We start from the raw sequence: 25,555 nt of genomic DNA, 5'->3' as shown, positions 1-25,555 counted from the left end.
AATGCAGCGAGAAACCTGAGGAGCAGCAGCAGAGAGCGTTGTGTTTACTCGTCAGGCCGAGGTGGTCACGGGGCAAGAGCAGCAACGAGACTCGTCCACAGAGGATCGAAGAAATCCCACACACTCTCTTTCATGTTATTAAATGCATATTTCAAATACTGTCAAATTATATATTATACTTCATGTTTCTATTTACTTTACTAGATTCCAGAGTTTCAGGGTTGAACGTTTTCTTTTTGTTTTGTTTTTCAAAAGAAAAACAACAAAGACAACAATAATAAACCATAAAAATCCTCCCTGTGTGTCCTGTGTTTGTGCTCATTGTTCCACTGAACACAACATTAATTAGTGCATGCAGTCCTTTGTATTCTATGACTAGCTTGATGACACTGTAGAATTGTATGTATTCTATCAAATTAGCAGTTGTTTAAGTTAATAAAACCAACAGCATTACTAGCACTAGGATTACTAGTTAGCGCTGTGAGACGATTGTCCAAACTACTGAACTAGCAGACAGATCATATAGACTAGCAGGATGAAATATTAATATTACCCTGAAGAAAGCCAGCTGAGTTACATGAAGATCAAGCAATGAATGCAATAGCTCGTATAATTACCTGGCAGGGTAATTATACAAATTTTGAGCATTTACTGAGACTGAGATGCTTGACTGGAAATGAGGTCAGAAGGATGAGCTTTGTAGTTGCCTTCAAAGAGCTGTGTTTGTCCCAGAGGGAGAGGATAGGTCAGATGGCAGGGTCTGCAGCCTGCCACAGTCTTTATTTAAAATGTGCCGCGAACGAGACGTTGTCTATACATGTAGAAAATGTAATATCTAAATAAATTAAGATGAAATGATCAAAGTGAATCAAAGGAATTGAGACTCATGATTTCTGAACCCTGACCTTGCTGAGACGCTCTGGCTCTCCTCTGCGGTACCATGACAGTGCCCAGTGCACAGCTCCTAGCGCGGGGCTGCTACATCTCTCTGCGCTCTCCTCGCCCGTCTTCTCTTCTTTCATTAGTGCTCCTGTGTTGAGAGGCCACTACAACGGGGCAACAATGACCCCACTGTGTTACCAAGCTTTGTGTGGTATTTTATTCATCTGTACCCCTTCATCTTCCTATCCATGTGACCCCGTTCCCTCTCACACACATCTCGGTATAGTTCCCCTTTCTTCCCCGAGTCCTCCCATCTTTCTCTGCTCTTTTCCTGAATCTCTCTCGCTTCTCTCTTTTTATTCAATGAGGCATTAGTCAATTCACATTTTTCTGTTGTTTGCATGGACGCCTACAGAGTTCCTCTAAGACACTGGCGAGGGCAGAACAGTACAGAGAGCACTGTTCCTTATAGGTCAGGCTGTTATTCTGAACACTAACCTCAATTAACCTTTTTAAAGAATTAAACAGCCTGAACTTGGACTTTTACTGTTTGGCATGTTCTTTGTTTGTTTGAAAGTATTTTAGTTGAGCACACTGAGCACCGAGGCTCCAACAGCCCCGGGTTTGCTGCTGTTTGCAGAATGTAATTACAAATATTGCCAGCACCTTTATGTCCCTGTGTTTTATGTCCCCAATCATATTTTGAAACTTTTAACAACGTTGACATTACGTTGGTGAAACCAACAGTTATTTTCATTGAAAGTTTCTCTTACAAATAATTTTAATAACTGAGGATGAAATCAGTTGGGAAATAAGCCCAAATGAGCATTAAGGCTGAGGTTAGCACATTTTAATAAAATCAGCATTGTTCAGTTTGACCTACACGAGGTGCTTCTACCTCTCCTTTGATATCACATGTGCTGTTGCAGCTGAACAGTGTCTGTTCATTCAATGCGTCACACACCCATTCCTGTTTCTAACAGATTCCAGGCCCAACACAAAAAACCTTGCAAACGTGCTTAAACTGACCCCAGGACAGCTTCCTCGTTACTGAGAGACTCTCGTGTGTTATTCAGTCAGAGGAAAAAGGTTGTTTACAGGCCAGAGTGTGGACATGAATATGTTAGTTAGTTCCTTCCTTTCAAAGTGAATCAATAACATTAATGAAGGATGAAGAGATTCATCATGCTGTATTTCTTTATTGGCGTTCAGCTGTAGAAGCAGGAGAGACGTACAAACTATGTGGATACAGCTCCACCTAGTGGTAGCACCTAAACACAGTCCACCAAAATAAAAGCGCTTCAGACAGACAGACAGGGACCCTTACTGGATGCTACTTAAAGTGACCTGACACCTTTGTGTGTTGTTTGATGTGTTGATATTCTGCAAATCAATTTCCCAAATACGGACTATTATTGAACGTAAAGGATTTAAATTGTAGTTGCATTTAGAGCAGACAGTAATACATGTTTGGATGAACTCAGTATTGGAAAATGATCTTTTGAAACTACACAGACCGACTGTTTACATATTACAGCAGTCTCCAACAAGTCTGAAAATGTGCCTCATGGGATCACAGATTAATGTCGTAAACCAGTGAGTGGCAATGGTTCTTAAACACAATGAATATAAACAATGATTGACATTTATAATGAAATTATGGAAGAAACATAGGTGATCTACGAGTAACCAAAGCAGTAGAGGCTGAGATATTCTGACTAAGATTCAGACGCACTGATAGGTTTGTAGCTTGAACCCATCCGCTGGAACGTTGAAGGCAATATAATTACACTGCAAAGCAAGACACAAGTAGGCAAGCTTCTTCATGTTTCTCGTGCACGGGAGAGAACCGGACAGGCACCGTTCCTTCGCTTGACCCCAGTTGCTCTCGTCCGTTCTCCCGTACCACTGCCCTTTTATTGAGGTTACATGAATATGCATAAGTTCATTAACATATGACGTCTACACACACACAAAGAGTACCTTGTGTGTGTGTGTGTGTGGACTGCTGATCAAAGGGTCAAACATCGTTGGTCAGGAAGAGGGTAGCCTCCCCCTCACCCTAAATGGTTCATCCTAGATAACACGGTGAGGAAGTCCTGCAGTTCATCTAAACAAAGAGCACTTAGACTAGAACAGACGCAACTACGTTAATCCTACCATAAAACAATAAGACACGGTATGACCTCTCATGCTCCCAAAGTGCTGTCTAATACACACAAAGTTTGCAGACTATCAAGGATCAAAACCTCTACCAATCTACAACTAATTACAAAACTCTAAGCATATAGAAGTAAATATTTCTAAGCATAAATGACAATCAACAATACAAATCTAACACGCACTAAATCTGATTTCTGACCCTGCTCAGTAAATGTGTTCTGCCTGTTTGTCAGCCATGTGACTGTAGTCACCTGACTTATGCAGTCACCTGTTCCTCATTCCCCCGCTGCTCAGCAGTGTATGTTATAAGGCTCTTCCCATAACCAGACCCTTGTTATGGATCTGCATTATCAGGCTTCATACTTTAGGCTGATTTTCCTGATCAAATCCCGACTGCTGTCACGTTCTAATGTATCATTGAGTTGTTACTGGAAGAAGCCAAACAAACAAAGTCAGAACGTTAAACTGCCCATAAATCGTATTCCATTGCACTGATGTACAAGCCTCCACAAACAGCTGCGGTCGATGAATTTTATGAGGGGAGAATATATACAACAATCCCGTTACTCTAAACACTAAAGCATGTCTCATCTGAGCAAAGCAGATTCTTGCACTGCACGGTGATGATGGTGGCGGGTGACTATTGCCGTGCAAAGCACAGCATAACTCAAAGTGAATGACTGTGGAGAAAAGTCTTTCACAACATTTAGCCAAGTCAGAAACTACAGTTAGGAAACACCTTGATTCTAGATGTACAATCCTGTTTCCAACAACATGCAAACCACTCGTTGTGCTCAAGGAACAGAGGCCAGATTAGACTCTGACCACGTGATGGACACAGCTTTATGGCTGCTCGTGTTCAATGATGAGTGCTGACAGCATTAGGATGGATTTTAATGTAAATATTTTGCAGCATTTTACACATCTGCTGTGTCAAAAAACACAAATCAATCATACATGAATTAACAACATTATCAGATGATATTATCAGAACAGCTCCAGCCTTTTGCCTGAACCAGATTCTGGTTCAGGCAAAACACACAAACTTAAAGTGTCTGCAGCAAAGAAGGAACACATCTCAGAGAGGCTCTGATCTGCTGAAACAGTGCAAAATCAGAACATTACAAATGGCACGTGACTACAGCGAGGACCGACAACAACAGCCTGATAAAACAAATCACCATGATACTCTGTTTCACCTTTATCTTATTTTGACAAAAGACAAAATCTGAAAAGTAGCTGAAAGAACAAGACGTTGTTGTAACGCAGGATCTAATCATCAGTGATTAACTCTGGCTCAAGTTTGTCTCTTTGCTCTCTTCTCCTTCAGCCGCCGGGCCGGAGGGGCCTGGTTCTGCCTGCTCAGAGGGGTTTCTGTCTATTACTGTCATATCGTTTTTACATCACAATATAAAACACTCTGAGGCAACTGCTGTTGTAGATTGGCACTATGTAAATACAACTGAATTCAACTGAAGTGAATCTGAGACCAGTCTTTGCTTAAAGGAGACCTCATTTCATCTCCCCTCTTCGTGCGTGTCTACAAGACTAAACTGTTTGTTCACATTTAATGAGGACAGGCTTCAACTAAGGAGGTAAAATTAACTCCACTGAGCAAAAGGCTGTGAAATTGTACTACTTTTCAGTTTTAAAGTTCACTTTAAAATAAAGGGCAGTTTCTTTAACCCTCTATTAGTGATTGGACCCCAAGTCTAGCCCTATATTCTAGAGAACGTGTTAGTTTGTTTTTGGTGAGTGGTTTGTTCCCTGATACTCAGCAGAACATTTTCTAAACCACAGAAATATCCGGACTGTCTCCGGTTAGAGTTTAAAGTTGGGGCTGTCATGGATTAAACTTGGGCCTCAGTGGGCTTACTGTGATCATGCAAAGCTGCTGTAGTGGAGTCCCAGAAAGAAAAAGAGTTGTAAAGTACACGATAGAGCCCCTTTTGATTTTTGATTCAAGCCAGCTAATTAAAAGGATTAAACATCCTGTTTGTTGACACTCGATCATAAACCGTTTATGATCAGTCAGGCTGTTTTAGCTTGTGTCACAGGAAGTTTTCACCCAGACTAAAGGGGGTGAACTTCTGTGCTTGTTGAGCTCCGATCTCAGCCACATACAGAGCCCCAGTTTTCAGGTCTAGGTCTACCAAGTGGGGCTTCACATCATCAGCCAACTGGATCACACTGACCACTCTGCACTGGCCAATCATGCCTACAGGCGGCGCATCCAGCAGTGAAATCTGATTGGTGTTGAGCTGGACAACAACAAAGTACTTTTTGTCTGGGGTAAGGCGCACAGAATAGGGTGCATCTTCAGTAAAGCAGCTCCCCCACGTCCCCAGCCACTCCCCGGTGACAGAATTAAAAACCTGGATCCTCTTGTTTCCTCTGTCAGCCACCCACACCCTCTGGGCCGTGTCCACGGTCACGCTGTGTGGGATGTAGAACTGAGCTAGGCCTTGTCCTTTCTCTCCATGCATCCACATCACCTTCTGCTCTTTGGACAGCTTAATGAGGCGGTTGTTCATCCCTCCATCACCGTCCACAATATAAATTTCCCCAGAGTCGTGGACAAATATCTCAGCGGGCTGATCAAACTGCAGGGGGTCCAGTCCAGAACCTGCTTTTCCTGGCGTTCCAAGCACCTGAGACGAACAAATCGAGAATCAACAGGATGTTTTCTATTCCTAGAATCACACTAGATACTTCAGAAACAGCTTTACTTAGCACCAAATCACCTGTAGCAACTTTCCTGATGGCGTGTAACGTTTGATGCAGTGACCATACGGGCCGTTCCCCACATCTGTGATCCACACGGTGGGGTTCGATGAAGCTGCATCTGCTAGAAATATTCCATGAGGCTTCTCCAGGGTGGTTGTATTCCAGGACATGAGGTAATCTCCGTCTGTAGTGAACACCAGCACCTTCGGAGCGTTGTCACCTAAAGGAAAGTAAATGCAAGCACAGTGACATATATGCTGCACTGCATCAGACTCCACATGCAGCCAGCATTTAACAAAGCTTGGTGTCCTTTAGTTTTAGTCCCTGCTGAGGACGTATGGCTGTAAAAGGTCAATGATGTGAGCTGGTGTTTGTCCATGAGGAGCTCTACAAGTCAGCTTGATGCAGCGACTCTCTTACTAACAAGATCTGCATGTGAACTGTATGATGCTGTGCATGTGTGAGAGAGGGAGAGGTCGCAGCGGTGTGGGATAAGCTGAAAGATGTGCTGACATGCTGGGTTAAATGGACTGAGAGCTGACATGTGCTTCATTTAAAGGAGGAGAAGAGAAATAACTGCTGATTATTACACGACTGACTCCTGACCACAAAACTGTGACACTGCAGAATTTGTTTGTCCACAAACTGATGCACTTGTTAAACAGAGAACTGCAGCACAATGTCAAACCCCTCGTGTGTACTGACGTTTTGTAATTTTCTGAGTGATTTTTTCTTTTTTAAAATCATCTTCTTCTTTCGGTGTATCTACTCAGATTACAGATACCTTGATAATACATTCACAGATTCAAAACTGCGCTGTATCATGTACTAAATACCACACACAGATGTCCCTCCACACCACAGCTGACCAGCCTTCGGCCGATGGTGATTTTTCGTTTTTACGGGCCAAGGTTTTTTGGTTTTTGCTTATTTTGTAATGGCATAAACAATGAAAGGTGGTTGATTGGACAATGTGCCATGATCAATTCTGAAATGGACCAATTACAGCCGAGGAGGTCAGATGCACCCGCCCCCTTGTCTTATCACAGATACACAGAAGAAAATAGTATTGATTCGTCCCAGACTTCAGCTACAAAGCTGGAGTTATTCTGTGTCTTTACACTGTCAGCTGTCTCTTCTTCTCTCATTCTCTCCCCTCCCTCTCCTGTTTCTACTTCAATCATGAAACTGATCAATGATCAGCTGATCGGCTTTTCTCTCTTGTTTGTTTATCGCCCACTCTGTGCCAGAAAGAGGAAACCAGCGGATGTTGCGCTAAACAACAGCAGCACGTTCAAGCTTGATCAGCTGTTGTTAGAATTTATTTAATATTAATTTCTAGTATCAGCTGATGTTTGCTGGAGCCACAGCTGTAAAGCTGCTGGTCATGATATGGTTTGGTTATCTGGTGAGAGGGAAACATGAAGATGAAACCAGGAGATGTCCTTACTGGATCATCAGAGCTGTGATGGAGAAACAGGTTTACCTTTTAGGTGACATGGATGAGTTGAAGTTATGAGCTGTTTCTGAGAGACAAATAACACCAGGATCCTTTTCTAAGTAGCTGACAGCTGGTAACTGTGCAGGGGCGGGTCTAGCAAAGTTTTGCTAGGGGGGCAGGTAGGGCATTAACAGGGAGAGGGGGGCACAAAGAAATACTTTTCTGTCTTATTCTTATTTAAAATGTCTCACTTTTAATAAATATTTATCTGAATCTTTAAACTAAAGTGGTCATCTGATGTAACCTGTATAGAAATCATACATATACCAACAAGACTGTACATCACTGTCACTGCAGTGTTTCATTCAAAGGCTTTGTAGCTTTTCCTACAATACCTGGGGGCTCTACTCAAAATGCCTGGGCCCATTTTGTGTCCCAGTCCAGCCCTGCTCCACACTGGGTTGCGTTGGCAACATCTATAAAAGCATCGCTGCCACCTGGTGCCCTTACACTCTGATACAGTGAGCTACTTCATCTGACCTCAGCAGCACTGTTTTACTACCTTTATTATATTTGTTGTGTTTAAATTAACTTCTGTAATGAAGCAGTTTCCAAATGTCGACCTTATCGTAACAGATAACAATTAAGATCATCTTCATCTGCACTGACACACTGATGACGCAGTCACCATTATGATGTTTGACTCTGAAGTACTTTACCAACAGAGTGTGATTACCTCTCTGAGCCACATACACCACCCCAGCATACTGGTTGACTGCCACTCCAAACACGTCTCCGGTGTAGAGCTCCGGGTTCTTGGGCCAGCTCAGATCCAGTTTGTACAGGGGTCTGCCCAGCAGCTGGTAGTCGTGTCTGAGGCTCGAGCCGCCCGGCTGCTGGCTGCTCATGGTCCCGTAAAGCACCATCATGAGCAGGACCAAAGAGGCCATGCTGGAAACTATCAAACACGTATGACTTGTCTTTGTCATCAGCATCAGTGGTTTTGCTGTTGGCGTGTACTTCATTTAACACTCTCGTTTTAAAGCTGCCAGGATGCTGCGTACGTGTCCGCGCAGGACGCACAGGCGGAAGTCGGCTTAGCTACACGGGCTACGGAACAAGCAGAACCTTCGTACGATACCTGCTAAGATATTATACGGTTAAAAGCTCGCGATTGTCTTATATATTTGAATCCCACCGACCAAACAGAAAGACACTTCCTCTTCAGCACTAAACGAAAACAAAACAGGCTGTCACGTGAGACAAGCACGCGAAGCATTTCTGTTTATTATGTCGCAATAAAACCGCGTGAAGAAAAAGAAAAGAAAAAACTAGATTCATTCGAGTTCAGAAATAACCACTGAATAAAGATGAATTTAAAAAATAGACCCATGAGATTTAATATATAACGTAGCATAAACAAGCTAACATATGAATATCGTTGAGGTTTTATTTTTACAGAAACATTTCTATTTCCGGTCGCTTGAATCAGCAGCAGGAGGAGGAGGATGCTCGGTGATGCCTGTTTCCCTGTCTGGTTTTATGTGTAATGAATGAGCTGTAGTCAGCGGGATTTACAGACAGCGTTAAAGAAATGACCTCTTTTGCGTGTATCTTTATGACTCTGCGTTATTTACATATCTGTGTTACAGCAACAGAAGACCACAGTGGGGCCCCCACAGTGGGGGGCACAACTGTCAGCTAAGAACAGGAAACTGACGCCACACTTCGGACTCACCAAAAAGAAACAGAAGATTGAAAAACACTCAAAAGGCCTCCGCAGTAAACAGATCCGTGGGATGTGCTCGGAAGAGCAGCTCTCACACAAAACTGTGACTGTTTGTTGCAAGGAAACCGGGTGTTACTGTATTTGCTGTTACTGTTTAAGACAGGAAAAAACAATACAATTATTATCTAAGGACTACACTGTGAAACAGTAGAAGAATGTTAAATTCCAGAAATACTAACTTTCTGTCAAGGTCTGATGGCTCTTCGTGTATTCACTGTGGAATTCAATGAGTCTTGAAGCCAATGGACAAGAATTTTACAAAATTGTTTCAGAATTGTTAGAAACGCCTAATTTAATATGTATTCAAGAAATATGGTTGAAATGACAGTTTGATTGTGTCAGATATTGGTATACAATCAGGAGTCACAGACAGACTAGAAAGGTGAAGAATAGGACATACATGTGGTATGTCTTATCCCAGAATAGGACATGGTATAATATTATGAATGTAATCAAGGTATGGACAGATAAACATAGTGTGACGATATCATGTCATTGTGTGGTCTATTATCATAATCCTAGCAACACACCGAGAACTGATATACTGAATGACGTTGGTGTCCCCATCAGAGGAAATGTGATGTGGGGAGTCGTAGCAGAACTCGTTCATGTGAATGAAGAGATTGAAAAAGTTCATAAATGATCATGATTGTGTGTATATTAGTAAAGGGCACAAGCTATCCCAATCCCCTCAATCAAACCAAGCAGTTATAGTGTAAATAGTCAATTCAGGTAAAGACCCAACAAATCTGTTAAGCTATAGATCCATGGCATTAAGATCAGGGAGCATAGAGTTGATGATAACAGAGGCTCCTCATCAAATGTGGTGAGGGACTTCTGCAACTCAGAAAACAAGCAGTAAATAGCAAATTGTAAAAGTTGACATTAGAATTCCTGTTTGGTAGGACAAAAGAAGTAAAAATAGGTGCCGACTGTCGTATGATGTGTCGTATATTACTTAACATAAAGAATAATGACGTTTTTGAAAAGACTGAACAAATGTAGGAAAATTGCGTTATGCTAAAGATGGGGCGCACTGGGTAGAAAAATGGAATGTCTCTGAAATAAAATGCAGCCTGCAGGAAAGGAAGTAGAAGACTGTGCAAATAAGTCGGGATTTATCCTATATTTATTTATTTTATCAGTTAAAAAAATCATGTCTTTTTAAAAAAAATACTAAAAATCAGTACATTCATGGTTACAGGTGCACGTGGTGAGATTTCTACATGCTTGTTTGATGAGAAGCTAAACTGGTGTTAAAGAAAGTTAGACACAAGTCTAGTTTCTGCTTTGTGTGTCTCTCAAGTCGAAGTAGACGGGAGGAAAGAAGAGCTTATCTGCCCGTACGTGTATGTGTTCAGGGAATATAAAGGTGGACTTGTTGGCAAAAATGAATTCAGTTTATAGAAAATTAGCACCAAAGGAAAAAATATAATTCATAATCATATGCAGAAGATTTGATATGAATGTTGAGATAGTGGACACACAAATACATCTACAGAGAATCCATTAAGTAGTAAGTAGTTTTGAACAGCATGCAGGGCAGGAACCCAAAGCAGGAGATCATATAGGACTGACCCATACACTACACCCATTAACACCCCGTCTTTACTCTATTATGACAGAAAGTGTTAAAAATGCAATAAGTGCGAGTGGGGAGAGATTTAGTAGCGTGATTGAAAGGATCGTAATCAGAACTTTACATGTTAGAGGAAGCACCACAGATTATGTTATTATTACAGGAGCATCTTTGAACTACAGGATTGAGAATACAGCTCGTTTCCTCTGCTAATCTGTCCACACGCCAGTGCAGGCGGTGATGCTGCTGCATGCTTTACCGACGCCGTTAAAATAATTAACAGAAGAAGAAGAAAGCCGACCCAGCACCACAGTTGACCAATCAAGATGCAAGCTAGCTGTGATGTCACGACGCTGCTGTGGCTGTGCAGCGAGGCGACTCGTGCTTCCTTTACAGTAATTTTCTTGTAATTATTTTATTCGAGCTTTTGAATCTCAGTGCGAATGACAGTCAGTGAGGGACAGAGGCGCGTTTCATGTAGTGTAAGCCGTCGAAGGATCGACTCCATGGAGGTCGTGGACAGCCCGCTCAACCTTGTAAGTTTGATGTTGCAATAAGAGGCTATCTTTACAGCAGCTAGGAGCTAGCGGCTAGCCGCTTTGTTGTTAGCTTTGCTGCTGTTGTGCTGCGACCCATTTGCTTCGTAAGTCAGATGTTGGAGCAGAGACTGGCGTTACTCTCAAGGCGTAAAGTCGGGAAAAACAAGAATATATGGATCTGTTTTACTCGTTAGCAGAGCCATTCAGGCATCACTAGCAACATAGCGCAATGCTTTTATGCCTCATAACACACCGCTGCAGTCCGTTCACGAACAGAGGCTAACCAGCGCTCTGCGCATGGTTTATTTAGTCGGTGACAAATACACAACCGTGGCCGAACAGACCGGCACGGTTGGGTTGCTGTTTACACTCATTGGTGGAGCTACTTCGACTTTCTGAGTTGGAAATCCAATTTATGGGAACGTTTCAGTTACCTCGGAAATCAGAACCAGAGCCGCGTCATCCCCATTCACTCCAACGGAACGTTTCGTTTTTTACAGCAATGGCGGATCATGCAATAGTTAGCAATATACGCTAACCGCACCATAGAGATGCAGAAGTGAAAGAGAAGATGTTTAAAAAATAAAGTGCACCCAGGTCAAATTTACTCGTGGGGCACAAATCATCAGGAGATGTAGGTGCTGTATGTACACAAAGGATATATATCAGGATACTGAAGCAGTGGACAGAGCCTGGTCAGTTTCCTTCGTATGGTTTATGTAGTGAGTCACAAATACAATAGTGGGATTACAGATTAAAATCTTTACCTTCATTGTCACGATCCTTGTTTGTTAACTTAAGGTTCTTGTGGCTTCTCCGACTTTCCAAGTATAAATTGGTTGAGGAGGCGTTCCAGATGAAAACGGCACCTTCTGACGTCAGCTGGATGCTGACTCTGGCCCGCTTGTCAGCATTTAGCAGACACATAGGCCATCCATGTCAGCAATGCACAGTCAGGGTTTTAGATGATTGATCAGGAGCATGTCTGCGACACATGAAACCCTTCTCCATTTGATCTTAATATTTCCTCCTAACTTAGCTACAGCTCTGAAACTCGGTCATCCAGGATTACAGTAGAACTACCAGCTAGTGTAACATGTCAAGAACAAAAAACACAGTAAATCACATAAAATCCAATTTATCGGATCTGAAGACTTAAAGTCTTCAGATTCTATCGGATCATCAGTCTCATTTTCATAGCATTAATGTTCACGTATGACAAGAAGTTTTCTTACAGTAAAGAGGGGAAGCTAGTCTCTGTTTCGTATTTTTGCTTCATATATTATCCCTGGTTTCATTCCACCACCTCTTTAACATTCTCGTAACACATTGCATTCCCTGTCTTACGTTCTTCAGGCTCACCAGCAGTGCAGACAGGCTGACCGTTTGGTAGCTGCTGGGAAGTATGAAGAGGCCATCTCCTGCCATGGAAAAGCAGCAGGTAGTCTCAGTTTCACACACACACTCCTTACAGTCTTCTTCGACCACAGTCTTTCTCCTTACAGTCCTGCCATGTAGTGCATTGCTCCTCTGTAGATGCTCTGCAGAGCGGAGGTCGTTCACTGAATGTGCTTTGGACTCTTTCTGGACTTGATCTGCTTTTATGCAGAATCAGGAAGTAACCAAACAACGAGTAGAACGTTACAGTGCTGACTCTCCTCACATAAGCAAACTGCATTTCACTTCCTATATACTTTTATGTTGTAGCCATGGTAACATCTTATAAGAAAGCGTCTGAGGAAGGGTGGTGTTGTTGGGTTTGGGGTTTTTTACTACATCCACTTCACTCCAATCCAGCGCAACAAATACTGTCCCTGTCTTATTGTGATGACCATACATTAAACTGATGTTTAATCCAATATACTGTGTGTGTGTTAGGTGTGTATTCTGTCTCATCTCTCTCTCTCTCTCTCTCTCTCTCACACACTCACACACACACACACACACACACACACACACACACTGTCTCACTACCAGATTTTCTGACTGAGGCAATGAAGGCACCCGTGTGTGAGCAGGTGAGACACTCAGTTTTATCTTTTTATCTCTCTGTGTTTGATCAGTGATGGAGTGAAACATATTCTCTGTCATGTAAACATGCTGATTCAGATTCACACACAGTTCTAACACCACCTGTAGCATGCTGTAGATCATCTAGACCAGCGGTCCCCAACCTCTGGGCCGCGGACCGGTCCGTGAGTCGTTTGGTACCGGGCAGCGAGAGTTGAGGCTCGGGTGTGAAATTTATGGTTTTCAGGGTTTTTATCGTTAACTCTGTTTCCCCGGGTCTTTTCCCGTGTTGTAGTTGTGTCTTATTTTGAAAGAAATATTTACATGTTACCATAGCGACCAGAGAGCATTAAGGGGCAGAGAGGAGGATGTTACTCTCAATGTTGTTGGCGCATTTCAGGAGGACGCTGCTAAAAAAGTTACACAATTACACAGTGAATTCATGTTTATTATTATATTTACCAAATACCAGTTTTTGTCTCGGTCGTGTCATTTTATTTTGTTCTATTTATCCGCGACACCTTGAAGGCCGATGAGTGAAAATATTGTCTGACATTAAACCGGTCTGTGGCCCAAAAAAGGTTGGGGACCGCTGACGTAGACCCCAGAGGAAAACTGAAGCCATGACAACTCAAGTTTGTTTGTTTTTTTTAAAGCAGCAGCTGAAGTTAAGGGTCACTTCCTCTAAAATGTCCATCTTATCATCAAAGAAGAATTTAAGGGGAAAATAAACTTAATGTAATGTTGAACATGTAACATCAGGAAGACAGCGAGACAGTGGGTGAGGTGTAAAAGCAGGAATGACAGACGGAGTTTCAGGCAGGAGTACATCAGTAGCTCTGATGGTCAGTGGTCATGTTGACAGTTGAAGAAGAGCAATGAAAATCAGTAGACGTGAGACAGAATGCATGTGTGAATGAGACGGGTGTAACCGCAGACCCTGTACATCACACTGCTGTGATGTATGGTTTGGAGACAGCAGCACAAACAAAAAGAGTTGAAGATGCTAAGACTTCTCATTAGGCCTGACCAGGACGGACAGGATTAGACATGAGGGTGTCAGAGGGGCAGAGCAGGACCACAGAGCAGATTCAGGGGTGTAGTGACAGAGGTGACCTGCACATGTCTGCTGTAAATAAAAACTACATTGACATGTGGTCTCCGTGGCCTCTTCTTGGTTGGATATGCTGAGGATTTTTTTTATTAGCACTACTACTGTTAATCAGTCTCTGTGCAAATCTCAATAAGTAGTAATCTGTAGTAGTCTTAAAAACAGACAAATCTTAAACGTAGGAAAGTCAGAAGTCACTCACCCACCTGCCTGATCGTCAGAGTTTCAGAGCTGATTGTTTGTGTATGTCTTGTATCAGGAGAGTGATTGTTTGTTCCTTGGCTGTAGGCTCGTTTGTCCATGGAGCTGCAGAGGGACAGTCACATTAAACAGCAACGGTTAATCCAAGAGCGCTGGAAGAGAGAAGCTCGGCGAGAGGCGGTTAAGACACAACTTGGTCTAGTGCAGGCTACCGGGCCAGGGTTCTTTTCAAAATCTCCGTCCACGGGCAGCAGCCGGCCCTATGCCTCTCCAGGCGCCTCAGCTGCAGAGCTTGGAAGCGTCGGGGAGAGGGAGTATGACACCTTACTATACCAGCTTCAGACTCGGCAGACTGGAGGAACACAGATTTTAACTCCAGTGTGTTCGGGATCTAAGACCACCAAAGATGACAAAACGCGCCTGGAAGAACAACAGACGACCATTGAGAACTTGCGACTCCTGGTTGACGGCCTGACGAACGAAAACCAGCAGCTGAGAGCCGAGAACGAGCGGCTACGACTGGAAAACATGAGGCTGCACTCGGAGGCAGCCGACTTTGTGGAGCGCTCCGAGCTCTGGGTGCTCCCACAAGCAGGTGGTCCTATGGGAACCGGAGTTGGACAGGGAGGGGAGAGTAAAAGGAAGGGAAAGGAGATCGCAATCCCTCAGCTGCCACCGTTGGAAATGCCAGCTCAGGAAGACCTGTGTCTGGATGACCTGCCTCCTCTGGAGCTGCCAGAGGACATCCAGAATGAACTGCAGGAGCTACTAGACAGGGATAAGCTGTAATAGAACACATCACACACACATACATGTGGTTCAACCAGTACGACTTTGAGTTCAGATGCCAAAACGTTATACAGTGAAAGCTACCGGCTCGACCCACGAGGCCTCTGCTCAGGTGGAATCAGACGACAAACGGGAACATCAGAGAGGGAGGAAGTGATAACGCTACTATCACTGGTGCAAGGCAGTCCAAGCCACAGATAAAGGAAACGTTCACTAATCTGTGAGAACAGCAGCGAGGCTGTGTGTCAGCATGACAGGAATACGGGCAAGGTTCAAGGTTTTCCCAAAACTTTCACTTATGTCTCAGACTTCTACTGTGTTATCACATGACCCAGATCTCATACAGCATTCAACGACAGCTTAGTTCTGTCAGCAGCAGATCAGCTGATGTTTCCCACAGATTTAGACTTTATTTAAGGTGTTGTGGAAGCGGGGGTGTGTGCAAGTGTGTGCATTATTATGAAAGGACACACACACACACAGCTTTCCTACAAGAGTTATGACATAATTCTGTGTATGTGTGCTTTGTGGCTCCAAACTCAGCTGTTCTCAGAATAACTGGTCCTGCGGATGAACTCCGTCCTGGACGTTTTGTTCCAGGTGTTCGGCACCGCAGGCCTGAGCTGGATTTTAAGTGACATGAGAGGTAAAGACTGAGTGTCGATTGTCTGGATGAACTGCTCCTAAAATTCTTTTGTATCCACACAGATGCATTCAGATCATGTGTAACTTAATTATAAGAAAGCATACTGGTGTTAGGGAAAAGCTTGTAATAGACTCATTGATGTTTTTCTGAGCAGATACTTGAAGGCTTATAAAACAAACAAGCCTTCTGATGTTCTTCTTATTCCCCACCAGAAATGTAGAGACACACGGGTTATCAATGGGTGTCAGTGGGGATCAATAGGAATGAGGGCTGACGCGCACACAGTGTCATCAGCGAGCAGATATGTTGATCTATTCTGAAGAGTTGATACATTAAGGTTTCCAACAAACACCATGTGAATAATGACAGTGTTCTTCAAAGGTCAAAGGGCAGAGTCCATCAGATGCTTCACACAGTTCTTCAAAAACAAGTGTAGTTGTGGGTTGTTGTGTCTCAGGATCTTCATGTCTGTACTGTTTATGATGTTGACGTCATTCATCGTGTCTTGTTGACTCTGCTAACAAACTGTAGTCTGCATTTTATTTCCTGTTTTGAAACCAAGTAATTATTCATTAATGGAAATGTTTAGTCCTGAGCGTTTGCAGTACCATATCATCTGGTGGTCACGCATACATTAAACTACAGTGTGCTCTAATGGTAACATCAGCTGTGTTTACTGTAGACCACATGTGAATACAGTCAGAATACTTGACTTCTTGGACGGGTGCATCTCAGCAGGCCTGGTTTCCAACACACAAAGAGCATGAAGGCAGCAGAGCACTCAGCTCAAATAAACTCATCTTGACTGGGGTGAGCAGACGGTGACGGGCTGACTCTGTGTCAAGCCCCAAAGTTAAGCCTCACCAGTATCCAAATAGCAGAGGCATGAAAGGCTGCTCACCCTCCTTATAGCTGTGGCAGGGTAAAACTATTGTTTGAGGCCAGTGAACATGCTTTCTAAGATAAGATAAGATAACCTTTATTAGTCCCACACGTGGGAAATTTGTTTTCTAATGTGGGTAGCTGGGCATTGTAACGTGAGTCTAAGGGGAAAGAGTCTCTCTTGGCGCGAGCTTCAAGTGGCCGGTGGAGGAACTACAATTTATGTCAGTTACACGTTTTTAGTCCCAAATGTGGCAGTTTGTACATTACCTGCAAAGCCAAAAGAAGCACCTTCGGTAATCTGAAGCTCTCTTAAATGTTTGGCTCACAGTCATCCCAGGATGTGACTTTGTGAATTTCTTTTTGTTTGGATGCCTCAAATAACTGAAGATATTTTGATCCACATCATAAAATCTGATCACAAACATCCATGACAACAGAAGGAGCAGAATGCAGCATAAACTGCAGGCAGGGCACGTTTATATTATCATAGGCCGTCAGTGAACATCCAGCGAGGCTAGTCCAGCTTAATCACAAAGCCATCCCTTTAAAAGATTCTTATTGATGGATCATTCACGTCCCGACACTCACCGGCTCCTGAACTGAAGCTGTGGTGCAGCTTTAACCGAGCTGAGCAAGCGTTTAGTCCAGCATGTCTACGAGCAAAGCTGATCGTTTATGTCGGCACAACAGAATAAAGAGGACTCGAGGCAACTTGTTTACTGTGTTGCTTGCAGTCTAATGCATGCAGCACGTGCAGCACGTGCATGCATACTATCACATATTTCGAGGCACTTGTACAAACTCGTGTATTCACTTAAGAGAGTGCATTTCCTTCCTGGATCCACTATGATGAAGATGAAGACGTGGCTACACACAGGACACTTTGCTGCATTTCCCAGCTATGCAAAACTCATTCATTGTAAGCCACGTGTTTGGCTTAGCTGGCCTTTAAATCGATGGTGATGTGAACAGTTGTACAAAATGATGTTCTGTTTTTGAATAAAGCTAACTGACTGTCAGTCTCAGAGTGTCATTTGGACTTCATGTTATTCATGTGTTTTTGAAATGAGCTTTACAGAAGCTGCTTTATCATTCTCACAGGGCATGAATGCAGCATGACAAACCTGCCAGATGGTCAGCTATCAGAATCACAGCGGCTGAAAAAGCTTCAAGTTGTCTTGTTTTTGGACAAGTTTTTGACTCATTGACTGAAAGCAGCAGCTCTAAAACCACCTCAGTTCTTCCAAATGCCCAAGCGCTTAACTAAGGCCCACACATCTGTGTCCCAGCTCGCCACTTGTGGCCGGTTGGATCAGAGATTTGTTAAAACACCACTGAAGACATTCTTACTGCTGATGCTTCACTTTAAGGGTTTCACTTGCAAACCACCTAGAGCTGTCGAAGCAACTACAGGGAAATGTCAAGTAGTATTTGAGCAGTTCAGTAAGCACTGGTTCTGAGAATGGGCCACCAATATAGGTAAGTTAGTTGAGCAGGTGGCTCATATGCTGCTACTACAGAGGCCTGGGACCACACTGGGCCATTTTCCTGCAAGTCATTAAGCCCATCTATAAAGGCTTAAAGCCAGAAATAAAAATCTTATTTTAAATCTGGCTGATCTCCTTTTCAAGATCAGTGAACAGAAGCACATCTTCTAGAGCTCTGTGTGTAATCTCATTTGGTTCCATTGTTCTTGCAGCTTTGTAACTGATGTCATAAGGAGGCAGTTCTGGAGTGTCGTCCAGGTGCTGCATGCTCGCTGCATGCTCAATCATCCAGGTAAGTAAATCCTAAAAGACTGATTCTGTTCATCTGGACGTTTTCAATGACAGAAATGTTTCGTCACTCATCCAAGTGACTTCTCTGGCTTTTCAACCCCAAAACACGCTGCACCAAAAGCTGGTCCACCCCAAGGATCGGGTCCCCGACACAGACAGAGTAACATAGTGTACGCTGTTAAGTGCCAGGATTTATACATCGGGGAAACCAAACAACCTCTGGCTAAGAGGACGGCACAACACAGCAGAGCCACCTCGTCAGGCCAGGACTCTGCAGCCTATTTACACCTACAGGCCAGTGGACACTCTTTCAGTGATGAGGATGTAACATCCTGGACAGGGAGGGACGCTGGTTTTAGGGCGGAGTCAAGGAGGGAAAGACCATCTCTGAATGGAGGAGGGGGCCTGAGGGTACATCTGTCACCATCTTACAATGCTGTGATTGCAGACATTCCCCAACTCTCTGCGAATGGGACTCATGGCCATTGATCAGTGGTTGTTGATCAATGGTCATCAATTTGCATGATTAAGATTAAGGACCTGACCTCCCAGCCCATTGTTCCATCAGTGGGCTGGTTTCAGTCATTATGCAAATGTCCTGTTTATAAGATTGGAACCTGCAGTCAGCTGAGACTGAAGACGTCACCTGATGATGAAAGTTTCTCCCTCTGAAAACGTCCAGATGAACAGAATCAGCCTTTGGGATCAGACTCTTGGCTTTACTGCTGTCAGTGACGGGCAGTGTTCTTATATTGACAGAACCACATTCATGTGCTGTTGTCAGATTCATCTTAGCCCTATACAAACTCTGTACTGTGTGATTTGCACACACTTCTAATTGCTGTTGGTGTGAACTCTGAGCAGAGCAGCTCTGGCAAAACGGGTTTTTCTGGCAAAGGGAGAAGTCCAAAAGCTGCTCTGTGGGCGGCTTCAAGCATCAGCTTCTACGTAGTTTATTACAGTTTTTCTCAGTTGCTTTGGTGCATTTCTCACAACCGAATTAAACTTTGCACAATAGTCAGTTCAACCTCCACAACATGTAGTCGTTTTGGCACAACCTTGTGGCAGTTTCATGTTCATTTCGTCCAAAGGCAAATGCCTTTGGACATGAAGCAGTTGAATAAGTACAAATATCTAAAGAATGGTCACTTTTGACTTGCTGTTCATCACCATCTCCTTGCTTGATCATGAATGTCACAATTATTTATACTTGTGCCGGCTGAATAGTCATTGTCCTTACAACTAATAGTCTTCATTTCATTGCTTGTGTCAGTGCACTCAAAATTGTTGAACATCTTGTCAAACAATTTGTACACCCATTTTGAAAACCCTATTTTTAAGGAGTTTCCATGAAAATCTCCATAAATTACTTTTCTCAGGTGAACCTTATCTCACACTAGTGAATATTGGTGTGTGTTACTCTTACTTGCAACCAATGAAAAGCCTCTTCTACCCAGTCACAGGTGAATCGCGTTACAGGATCCCCTACTCTACAAGTATATATATAATGTAAACCAACAGACAGGATTGGCATGAGGTGCATACTGAATCTACAAAACTGCAGAACATGGAACGTCAGCCTTGTGGAAGAGGGGTGAGGATCGGTGGAGGACGAGGACAAAACCGGGCAAGAAGAGGCCAACCACATAGACACGTCCCTGACGAAATCAGGGCAACACTTGTGGGTCATGTGATAAACCATGGCCTCACAATGGCCGAGGCTGGTCGAAGGGTGCAGCCAAATGTTGGGAGAACTACTGTAAGTTCCATTATTCAGACATTTCGTCGGGAAAACAGGTGAGCATACTGTAATGTAGTTATTCAGCACAAACTAATTTGCTCTGCACTTTCATAGTCATACAGGAGATTTGCATTAGGACATGACCTTATAGATCTTTACATATAGACGTACTGTAACTGAAGCGCAGACTTGGTGTGGCATAGTGTGCTGTGGTACAATACAGTAATGCTGTAAAGAAAGGAGTTTAGAATGATAGTCCTGTAACCATTACTGTAAGCGTGTTTGCGTTTAAAGGACTGCTAGACAACCTAGAAGAGGTGGACGAGGTCCACTTTTGACTCCGCAGCAAGAGGAAAGAATTTGTGCAATGGTGGCTGCAAACAACGCTTTGAGACTGAGAGAAATACAAAGAGCTGTCGTAGAAGATGACACAATCTTTGGAAATATTCAGTCAATATCAATGCCCACCATAGACGGAGTCCTCAGACGGAATGAAATGTCCATGAAGCAATTGTGCAAAGTACCATTTGAACGGAACAGTGAAGGAGCTCCGTCACCAGTATGTACAGGTAAAACATGTTTGCATATGTACCTCTGTTTACTGTAAAAGTTTAGGCCATGTACTGCACTTACATTTATGCATGTTACTGTAATCCTATTCACAGTTCAAACTGTACAATCTGTTGTGCCAAATGCACCATTACAGACTTTTTTATTCTCATCCTTTGGATAGCGTATCCTGGAATTGGAGGCCAGGGAACCCCTGCACACGTTTGTATATCTTGACGAAGCTGGATTCAATCTCACAAAAGGCAGACGGCGTGGACGAAAGAGCCACCATTGATGTCCCAGGCCAACGAGGAGGAAATATTACAATGTGTGCAGCAATCTCAGAAAATGGCGTTCACACCCATATTCCTCACATTGGTGCATACAATACACAACACCTGTTGGCTTTTCTGGACGCTCTTTATCGGGCCCTAATCCCACAAAATGAAAGGGATGATCCTGGTGACAATCGGACAATGTATGCAGTGGTTTGGGATAATGTTAGCTTCCATCACTCTGCTGTAGTCGGGCAGTGGTTTGCAGCACACGACAGGATGCTTATGGAGTTTCTTCCTCCTTACAGTCCATTCCTAAATCCAATTGAGGAGTTTTTCTCTTCCTGGAGGTGGAGAGTATATGACAGGCATCCACGTACCCAAATGACCCTGCTAGCAGCTATGGATGCAGCTTGTGATGACATCACAGCAGAGTCCTGCAGAGGGTGGATTCGACACTCCAGAAGATGCTTTCATAGATGCATCGATAGAGCTGACATTCGCTGCGATGTTGATGCAAATATGTGGGCAGACAGACGGGAGCGTCTAGATATCAATGATTGATATGCAGCAGTGTCTGTTTTTCAGGTTTTTGTTTCATGACTACTGCAGTAAGGTTTACTGTCTAAGTGAGTTTGTTTGCTGTAAAATGTTTGATTTGCTGTATTTCCCCAGTTGCACAAAGCTGTGAACAGTTTCAATTAAATATTATCAAGAGTGCAGAGGAAGTGTCTTGATTTTCCTTTACAATTTCTGGTTTTCAACATGCCGTGCATGCTGTCCAGACTTGACATGTCATTGGGAAGCACCTACAAAGAACTCCGTCACAATGAGAACATGTTCAAACCATTTGATTTTGTGAGCAAAGGTGCTGGTGTAGTGACTTGTAATTGTGACGCCCTGACACTTTGATATAAGTACTTGCTTTGGATGGATATATTTGTTTTGATGAAGTGACTCGCTTTTGCAAGTTATCCACCATGTTTTGCAGTTTGCACTAATTGTTTTGAGAAGAGCCTTAGTAGTGGTGCAGAGATCAATTCTGTTGTGAGAAATGCACCAAAGCAACTGAGAAAAACTGTAATAGTAGCAAATGAAAAATGATCTGTCCACACTTTGCTCCTGAAAAAGCCCGAGTGGCACCACACACTGAAATATGAATTATGACCATGGGCCAGAGTACTGTTACAGCGCCCAACACCACAGGAGTACAGTTCATACATTTGTATAATTTTGTAATAAAATGAATTGTCTGTTTCACCTGCGGTTCTTCTGTAATATTAACACTGTACAGTATTGTTTCATAGTCTCACACAAAGATTTTAACAGGAAATATGGGCGCTACATTAGATCCACTGCAAACTCTCAGAACTGAATAATAATGGACAGACCACAGGATCTGTTGGCCTGACTGCAGTCAGACAAACTTTCTTTTATTACACCTCCACACACCAGGTATCTTCCCCACAAAGGTCATACAGCCACAGTGCTTTGTGTGGATACATAAAGCTTTGGTATCATTAGTCAGTTACAATGGTTACATGGACCCGCTGATGTGAATACGTTTGGCTTGTTGTTGCATCAAAGCAAATAAAAACAGGCTGAAAATTCCTCTGCTTTAGGACGACCTGCTGAACCAGGAGCACGATGACACATCGACATAGTTTCTGCCAGAGAAACGCAGAAATCACAACGTCGCTCAACCAGCAGTGTGCGAGGAAACGAATGCTACGAGCAGCTGTTATCAGCATCCATCAGCCACCTCGTGCTCTGCATCCTCTCACAGCTAGTTACATTAAAATTGAGATGACAAGCAAGGACAGCATAAAGATAAAAAAGTATAAGAGGAGGTATATGTGCAAAACATGTGGTTGCATACAAAACACCTTTTGATCACCTCACAAAAAAAACACCATTCAGAAAGCAAAACTTGAGTAATAGCACAAAACACGACTTGAAATTTACAACCAGGGAGTGATCGGGACACAGTACAAAGTGCACCAATAAAAAACAGAAAATAATCATCAAGAGTGGGAGCTGCAGGCCTGCACAAGTGCTGACACTCTCTCTTATTCACGTTGTTTCCCCCCGACAGAAGAGTCTGAATATCAGCTCTGTCAGGCCTGCTCTCCTCAAATGTTCATGCTTTCACATTGCTCTCCACTGGTACTGTAAGTGGGTACCAATTAGGCCACAAGTCCAGACTCCAACAATAGTGGTACGAGCAGGTAAAACAGCTAAAAGGCAGCAAAAGCAGAACTAATGCCAAACTTTTCGAATAGAGTTTGAAGCTGAACTGCTAAATAAATCATAAAAACATATATAATAAAAACAACTTTGGTTATTCTAAATGCAAGTTCAACATTTTATATTCCACCACGAGAACAGTGATTTTTCACTCTGAGCTGAAAGTTGGAATGAAGTTCAATCCAAATCAGGATGATTTACTCCTGAATGCACTTAGTAACACAACTGTGTTGTTGTTGTGTAGCTGAATGTGCAGCTCGCTCATGTTTGCTAATAAGACAGACGTGTTATTAGACATTTGCCCTTCTTCTGCTGCTCTTACAACAACTGCCTGATAAAGCTTTAATTAAGATTTTTAACAAGCTATTTTAAAAGCAATGCAAATGTCTATGTAGAGTATGAGTGTTAGCCATTAGTGTCACGTGACTCCAGCCAAGCACACAATAGTTGAAGGTTCACTCAAACTTTGAGATTTTGGTCTTTTGCACAAGAAAAATCATTGATGCAAAAAGTTGACAATAGTGGAGAAACCAAAGCTTGTGCCTGTTGAGGGGTTACTGTTATGCTGTGATGCAACAGCATGAAAACTAGTGAAGCATGACTTTATGAACTCCTCACAGAGGACGCCTTAGGTGGCATGTGTCCTGTAAAATTACAAACAAATCAACAGCTCATCTAAAATCTAGACACACATAGAAACATGTCTACAATGCTAACGAAGAAAGAAACAAATCACACGTCCCACAACAAAGTCAGCCCGTGTTCGCTGAGAGCGAGCGCTCTTTGAGCCACTGCGTGTAATAAATATGTCAGCAGAAAGGTGATTGTCAAAGAGCTCAGCAGAGTGAAAAGTCAGAGCTAAAAACAAGCTGACAGTACCATCCACCAACCAGCAGCCTGCTCAGCTGTGTGTATGTATGTGACAGCAGTAATGTCTTCAGACTCCGTAGTTAACGGCGCTCAGCGCTGGTCTCTTCTTGCCTTTAATCTTCAGTGATCCGTAACGAGCCTGGTGACAACGTTTAAGAAAAACACTCATCAGTGTGCATGCAGTCCAGAGATTCAGCACTACTGACTGTGGCAGAAGGATGTATCGACACACTAATGTGCGTACTCAGTGGAACAGAACACTCACGTCTTTGCGAACTCTGGATCGAGACAGTTTGACGCTCTGCGATCGCCTCAGTCCTTTCTGACTCACAGCCTCGTCTTCAGAGAAGGTTGGCTCGGCCTCTTCGTCCGTCCTTTCCTCCTGATCATAATAGTACTCTGGAGAACAGAAACACATACAGACGCGTCAGGAATCACCAAGACACACAATGTTTGCATCCATCTGTTCTCCTCCACTTAAGAGGTTCACCCTGCACAGGTGCCCAGTGCTAACACACAGAGATTAAGACGCTCACATTCACAGCTGTGACAGACTCAGAGTTGCATGTTTGGGACTCTGGGCGGAGCTGGAGTGCCCGGATTTGAACCCAGGACCTTCCTGCTGTGAGGCGTCCGTGCTGACCAACACGTCTGAGTTTCAACAATGATCACCAAATTCAACGTAAGACTTTTTATACTGTTCTTACTATTAAAAGGGCCCACAGTCAATAAGCACACTCAAACTGAAATATTCAGTACAGTAATATAAACAGGAAACAGAAGCACAAATCAAATACACAACGATACTAAAACAACAACGAGACACAAAACCATCACAAACTGGTGAGGTCCTGTGAGGACCAACAACAGGAAAACTAACACTGAAGAGTGTGAGCGATGACTGTGAGGCGCATGTGTCCCAGCAGAGGGCAGCACACACCAGAAGTGCCGCCTCTCTCTGGCTCCACTGTCATAAACACACAACAGCACAAGCTCATTATTAATAACATCTGCAGCTTCACTGCACTGAGCTTATCATTACGAGCTCGTGGACATCACATCATGGACAGGACTGCCTCACACTATCGCACTCTTGTATCCAGGGATAAATATCGATACATTGGAATATTGCGATGTTTCGTGTTACGATACTGAATCGATATTCAAAAGCAGTGTTATCGATTTTTTTATTGAGAATTTACTTGCATTTACTGTGTATTTCTTTTATGTGTAGCAATTCAAACTCCGGCCGCTAGTGTTTACCGCTTTCACTATGATGGAAAAACAAGGTCTCGCGATAACACTGGATGTGCCGTAGAAGCGTCTATTTTAC

At 43.2% G+C, this 25,555-nt stretch overlaps 3 protein-coding genes across 5 annotated transcripts in view; 1 reads left to right on the top strand and 2 right to left on the bottom strand.

Annotated features, from left to right (window-relative positions):
• Positions 1-2,065: 2,065 nt before the first annotated feature.
• Positions 2,066-8,497, bottom strand: LOC146662994 (NHL repeat-containing protein 3-like). Its single transcript, XM_085415579.1, has 3 exons — positions 7,950-8,497; positions 5,790-5,992; positions 2,066-5,696 (listed from the first exon to the last, which is right to left on the bottom strand). The coding sequence occupies exons 1-3, from the start codon at positions 8,236-8,238 to the stop codon at positions 5,097-5,099; spliced, it is 1,092 nt and encodes a 363-aa protein (XP_085271705.1). The 5' UTR covers positions 8,239-8,497; the 3' UTR covers positions 2,066-5,096.
• Positions 8,498-10,903: 2,406 nt separating this feature from the next.
• On the top strand, positions 10,904-16,931 carry LOC146662993 (nuclear receptor-binding factor 2-like). 2 transcript variants are annotated; one of them, XM_085415577.1, is made up of 4 exons: positions 10,904-11,117; positions 12,477-12,561; positions 13,098-13,138; positions 14,530-16,931. In XM_085415577.1, exons 1-4 carry the CDS (start codon positions 11,025-11,027, stop codon positions 15,229-15,231), a joined length of 921 nt encoding a protein of 306 aa, XP_085271703.1. In that variant the 5' UTR covers positions 10,904-11,024; the 3' UTR covers positions 15,232-16,931. The 2 variants fall into 2 exon arrangements, with proteins under 2 accessions (XP_085271703.1, XP_085271704.1); XM_085415578.1 differs by lacking the exon at positions 13,098-13,138 and having other exon boundaries at positions 11,076-11,117.
• Positions 16,932-22,503: 5,572 nt separating this feature from the next.
• LOC146662992 (receptor expression-enhancing protein 3-like) overlaps positions 22,504-25,555 on the bottom strand; it is a 34,389-nt gene continuing 31,337 nt past the window's right edge. For both annotated transcript variants that reach the window (XM_085415576.1, XM_085415574.1), the window contains 2 exons: positions 24,488-24,621; positions 22,504-24,361 (listed from right to left, as the gene is read on the bottom strand). In XM_085415576.1, coding sequence (XP_085271702.1) covers positions 24,290-24,361; positions 24,488-24,621 — 206 coding nt within the window. In that variant the 3' untranslated portion in view covers positions 22,504-24,289. The remainder of the gene's footprint in view (positions 24,362-24,487; positions 24,622-25,555) is intronic.

The sequence above is a fragment of the Rhamphochromis longiceps genome, linkage group LG8 (assembly GCF_057381845.1).
Source record: "Rhamphochromis longiceps isolate RC_006_pf linkage group LG8, R_longiceps_female_GT1.1, whole genome shotgun sequence".
Classification (NCBI taxonomy): domain Eukaryota; kingdom Metazoa; phylum Chordata; class Actinopteri; order Cichliformes; family Cichlidae; genus Rhamphochromis; species Rhamphochromis longiceps.
This window is presented reverse-complemented; position numbering and strand designations above follow the sequence as displayed.

Bases quoted from the DNA above. Each gene is read 5' to 3' on its own strand.
- LOC146662994 (XM_085415579.1), bottom strand. From the start codon at position 8,238: ATGAAGTACACGCCAACAGCAAAACCACTGATGCTGATGACAAAGACA. The intron at 5,993-7,949 runs GTAATCACACTC...ACTTTCCTTTAG, and splicing joins GGTGTATGTGGCTCAGAGAG to GTGACAACGCTCCGAAGGTG. The intron at 5,697-5,789 runs GTGATTTGGTGC...TGTTCGTCTCAG, and splicing joins CATCAGGAAAGTTGCTACAG to GTGCTTGGAACGCCAGGAAA.
- LOC146662993 (XM_085415577.1), top strand. From the start codon at position 11,025: ATGACAGTCAGTGAGGGACAGAGGCGCGTTTCATGTAGTGTAAGCCGT. The intron at 11,118-12,476 runs GTAAGTTTGATG...TACGTTCTTCAG, and splicing joins TGGACAGCCCGCTCAACCTT to GCTCACCAGCAGTGCAGACA. The intron at 12,562-13,097 runs GTAGTCTCAGTT...TCTCACTACCAG, and splicing joins CTGCCATGGAAAAGCAGCAG to ATTTTCTGACTGAGGCAATG.